This window comes from Colobus angolensis, unplaced genomic scaffold (assembly GCF_000951035.1).
Source record: "Colobus angolensis palliatus isolate OR3802 unplaced genomic scaffold, Cang.pa_1.0 Scaffold171, whole genome shotgun sequence".
Lineage (NCBI taxonomy): Eukaryota > Metazoa > Chordata > Mammalia > Primates > Cercopithecidae > Colobus > Colobus angolensis.
In genome coordinates this window covers 693460-698599 of record NW_012114833.1, presented here as the reverse complement: position 1 = coordinate 698599, position 5140 = coordinate 693460, and the positions used below count along the sequence as shown (strand labels likewise).

Here is a 5140-nt window from a genome sequence, read left to right as displayed (position 1 = left end):
GCTGTGATAGCTGACCGCTGCAGAGAAGGGATAGGAACCAGCAGCTGTGGCCAGTGGGTGGGCTGTGGCAGTTTTTAACCACACCACGTAGTTAGAGAGAGGAGGGTAGGCAGCCCATGTGTCCACTGCAGAGGCTGTCCTGCTTTGGGGCCTTTCAGTATCCACTGTGTGTTCTGAGGATCTCACTCCCTGTCAAACTCTGACCATGTTTAACCACTTTCTCAATCGGGGGCTTCACACCTGCACATGTGAGCTTCAGTGGCACTTGAAGCCCTGGGAAGTAGGCCAACATGTGATCATAGGTGCTTTTTTCCGAGAGTGCAAGTTCTTTGGCAGCTCTTCAGAGAGGGTCTCTGCTCCCCCCAAAACTTAACCAGGTAGGGCCATGGACTGTGAGGAGGAGCCCGTAGAGGGTGCCCTTGCTGGGTGGGGGCTGCAGCACTGAGCTCTGCCATCTCCCCACAGGAGGACGGGCAGGGTGCGGGCAGCAGAATTCCACATGGCCCAGCTCCTGCGCTGGGCCTGGAGCCAGTGGAGGGAGGTAAGGCTTTGTTGTGAGTGCCACCCGTGTATGACTTTTGGACAGGTGGGCCGTGTGTCAGCGGGACTCAGGCGATGTATGGGCCACACCACCTACCTCTGAGCTGAAGGAAGAGAACAGGCAGCACATAAAGTGTTAACTCAGTTTTATGAGATGATTGGCTCAAAATTTTGTGTTCTTTCAGATACTAGGCTGTTCTTATTTGAACTTACTGCGTCTAAAATTCCTGATCTAACCATTTACAGGAGTCCTACTGAGTGTAAAAAACGTTTAAACTCACAATTGAGCATTTACTGCAAATCAAGCACTTGCCTCATCCAGTCATCACAGAACCCCTAAGAAGCGCATATTTATAGATGGGGCCGGAGAGGTTAAGTAATTTACACTCACACAGACGACATAGAAAATGGAGGCAAAGCAGGAAGCCACCCCAACTCAGACCCAGCCCATGGTGGCCACTTTCCCCTCTTGTCTGCAGTGCCTGGCTGCGCGGGGAGCAGAGCGACGGAAGCTGATGCAAGCAGATCTGCACCATCAACAGCGAGTGCGGCACAGGGCGCTGCAGGCGTGGGTGGTAGGAGCTGCTGCTTCCCTCCTGATCTCCGTGCTGTGGGGACCGGGGACGTTTCTGGAGACTTTGTTTCCCTTCTTTGTTCTTCCTGTCCCTCCCAGAACAGAGTAATGTGACACACCTCAAACCAAGCAAGTGCCCCAGACAGCGGGCCTTAGGCCACAGGGTTCTTTGATTCTTGCTTGGCCAAGTGGAAACAGGTGCTGTCGGTGGGTACCAGCCTTGTAGTGAAAGCAGTTCCTTGCCCTGGAGTCCCATGGTTTGACTTAGCAGGTGAGGGCCTGTGAGACAGTTTCTCCCTGTCATCTGGGAGGGTCTGCTGGCCCTGGGACCAGGGGCTGTTGGCCTCTCCCTGTCCTTTTTGAGTGCTCTGGGCATGGCAGCCTTGTGGTAGAGGCACCTCTGAGACCTGCCTAAACAGGGAGAAGTATGGGCCCAAGGGCAGCCTCAGTCTTCCTTGTCCCCTACAGACTTACCAGGGCAGGGTACGGAGCATCCTCCAGGAGGTGGCAGCCAGGGAGAGCCAGCACAACAGGCAGCTGCTGCGGTGAGTCTCCCGGGAGCCTCCCAGGCTCTGACTACGGAACGAGGAACGCACTCCAAACCCCAGCCTTTTAGGGAGTCCTGCCAAGGGCCAGGTGGGGGGTGATCCCAGGTTCCTAGTAGCTAATAGCATGGTCTTGGCTTTTCCACTTCACTCACGGGTTCGCCTTCATTTGTCTTAAGCCCTTGCTGTGTGCAGGGCGGGACCTTGGAAAGCAGCTGTCACCTGCATGCCTTAAAGGCCACTTGTTTTGCTCTTCTGAGCATTTTTCCTCCCTGCTTCACACTTCAAGACGCAGCTTTGCAAGGCACCTTGTCGTCTCTTCCACTCCAGAGGCTGCAGCGGCTCCCTTTCCTGTCAATTTCCAGGCAGTCCCCTTCCAGCTTGCTCTGCAGGCCTGTCACTGACTCTCCAGAATCACCTCTAGGCCCTGTCAGACCATCTGCACCGCTCACCCCTGTGGAGGGCGCTTCTGCGGCTTCTACCACTCTTTCTAAACCAAACTCTAACCTCGCTCCTTCCCACTAGTCCTCCCACATACCCCTCTTTCATTTCCTTCCTTTGTATTTGTTCAGCACATGATATTCCTGGTGGCCTGTGGGCAGTGGGTCTCGTGGACTTTCAACGCCTCCATCCTTAGCTGGGCACAGTGGCTCACGCCTGTAATCCCAGCACTTTAGGAGGCTGTTTGAGACCAGGAGTTCCAGACCAGCCTGGGCACCACAGCGAGACCTTGTCTCTACTAAATATAAAAAAATTAGCTAGGCGTGGCCACGTGTGCCTGTGGTTCAGGGACGTGGGAGGCTTAGGTGGGAGGGTCACTTGAGCCTTGAAGGTCAAGGCCGCAGTGAGCCGTGATCATGCCACTGCACTCCAGTCTGGGTGATGGAGTGAGAGACCCTGCCTCTAAAAAGTAAATACAATAAACGCCTCCATCCCTCATATGGGGTTCCATAGAGCGCCCATCCCGCTCTTGAGACAGGGCGGAATAAGCGAGAACTCCCTGAGCTAACTCAGCAGCGGCACAGGCAGCCTTCTGGCTTCCGTCTCCCCACACTGCTCTCATCACAGTGTCAGTCACCTGTGTTGCCGCTGTCTGGTTATGCCCTGTTATCCCCGTAGCACCTGGAGTTTGGTCTCCAGCAGTGCTAGGTCCCTCATGCATTCTTGGTGCCCAGCCCAGAGCAGCTGCTCAGTAGCCATTTGTTGGACATAGACGTGCATGTAAACATGGGTGTTGGTGAAACAGACATTCTTAGGTGTAGAGTCCCTGACTCAGGAGTAGGGGAAGAAGTAGGAATGATTCACAGAAGCCTCCCTTCTCTCTCCATCCTGGTGTCATCTGCCCTCCCCGCACCCATGCACCTGCAGAGGGGCATTGCGTCGCTGGAAAGAGAACACCATGGCCCGAGTGGATGAAGCCAAAAAAACCTTTCAAGCAAGTACTCATTACAGAAGGACCATGTGTTCCAAGGTGAGGAATAAGGAGGCAAGCTGGTCACCCAGGAGAGTTGGGGACTGTGTTCTGGTGAGGGCGTGGGATGTAGGGGGTGGTGCCAGAGATTTGAACTGAATAAGGAACCTAGAAATGGGTAACTTTCCTCCAGCACACACACACACATCCATGTGGGCACATGTTTAGTTTTTTACTGAATTACAAACCAATATGCATTAAAACAGAAACATAACACATCATAAGTGAACTAGTTCTTATCAGAACCAGTATTTTCTTTCTTTCTTTTTTTTTTTCTTCTTGAGACAGAGTCTCACTCTGTCACCCAGGCTAGAGTGCAGTGGTATCATCTCAGCTCACTGCAACCTCCAATCCCCCAGGTTTAAGCAATTTCTTCTGCCTCAACCTCCCGAGTAGCTGGGACTACAGGCGTGTGCCACCACGCCCGCCTAATTTTTGTATTTTTAATAGAGATGGGGTTTCACCATGTTGGCTAGGCTGGTCTTGAACTGCTGACCTCAGGTGATCTACCTGCCTCGGCCTCCCAAAGTGTTGGGGTTACTGGTGTAAGCCACCGTGCCCTGCCGTGTATTTTTAATAGAGATGGGGTTTCACCATGTTGGCTAGGCTGGTCTTGAACTGCTGACCTCAGGTGATCTACCTGCCTCGGCCTCCCAAAGCGCTGGGATTACAGGCGCTTTGAATCCAGGAGGTGCAGTGAGCCGAGATTGCACCACTGCACTCCAGCCTGGACAACAGAGCAAGATTGTCTCAAAAAAAAAAAGAAGAAGAAGAAAAAAACTCTGGAGCTAGCCTGTGTCTCCCTTCCCCTGGAAGAGGAACACAGGAGTCTTTGCTTGGCTCCAGAGCTTGAAGAGGAGGCCTTTTTGGTGGAAATGGAGTTCATGATAGCTTGCGGAGCAGGCACCAGGCATCCCCTGGGCAAGTGTTTTGTTATTGTGATTTTGTAGGCATCACTCATACAGAAGAATGTATACAACGTATGTGTGTTCCATTTACTAAACAGTAATAGAGGCCGGGCGCCGTGGCTCACGCCTGTAATCCCAGCACTTTAGGAGACTGAGTTGGGTGGATCACTTGGGGTCAGGAGTTTGAGACCAACCTGGCCAACATAGAGAAACCCGATCCCTACTAAAAACACAGAAGTTAGCCGGGCGTGGTGGCGTGTGCCTGTAATCCCGGCTACTCGGAAGGCTGAGGCAAGGCTGAGGCAGGAGAATCGCTAGAACCTGGGAGGCGGAGGTTGCAGTGAACCAAGATCACGTCACTGCACTCCAACCCAGGTGACAGAGCGAGACTGTGTCTCAAAAAAAAGTTATATAAATAAATAAAATAGAATGAAGACCCATGTATGAAATGACTTCACTATTTGATGGCAGGGTATGATATGGAAATCCTGGTAGAAGAGTCCCAGCAGCCGAGATGCTGGGCTTCCTGTGAGGGGCTGGGGCCCTGTCCTATTGCTCAGCGGTCTGTGGGCATGGCAGTTACTTCCTGGAGCGTGTGTGAGAAGCAAATGGCAGCAGCTTGGCCTTGCCTCTCCAGGAGCCACCGTCACAGACCTGGGGTGGCCCCGGAAGCCAGGAGGTGTAGTGACTGTTGCTGTGCTCCTTGCCTGCCCATAGGTCCTGGTCCAGTGGCAGGAAGCTGTGTCAGTGCAGATATATTACCGTCAGCAGGAGGACTCTGCCATCTGGGAGGCCCGGAAGGTGCTGGACAGGGGTAAGTGGGGCCCCCAGAAGCAAGTCGTGTTGAGGAATGTGACGACAGCACTGTTGTGGAGGTCCCTGTGGCCCCCATAAGTCTGTCTGTCTTCTCATACATGCCAGTTCCCAGTGGTGGCCATGACAAAGTGCCACGGACTGGGAGTCTTCAAACAACACAAAATTACCCTCTCAGTTCTGGAGGCTGGCAGTTAGAGATCAAGGTGTGGCAGGGCTGTGTTCCTCCTCAGGCTCTAGTCCTTCCTTGCCTCTCCCAGCTTGTTTCTTGCTTGTCATGGCTCTCCTG

The 5140-nt window shown here is 53.2% G+C and overlaps 1 protein-coding gene across 1 annotated transcript in view; it reads left to right on the top strand.

Annotated features, from left to right (window-relative positions):
- Positions 1 to 5140, top strand: part of SFI1 (Sfi1 homolog, spindle assembly associated (yeast)) — a 133423-nt gene that overhangs the window by 117072 nt on the left and 11211 nt on the right. Inside the window, 5 exon segments of the mRNA XM_011938351.1 lie at positions 466 to 541; positions 1020 to 1115; positions 1583 to 1659; positions 3028 to 3130; positions 4756 to 4852. Coding sequence (XP_011793741.1) covers positions 466 to 541; positions 1020 to 1115; positions 1583 to 1659; positions 3028 to 3130; positions 4756 to 4852 — 449 coding nt within the window.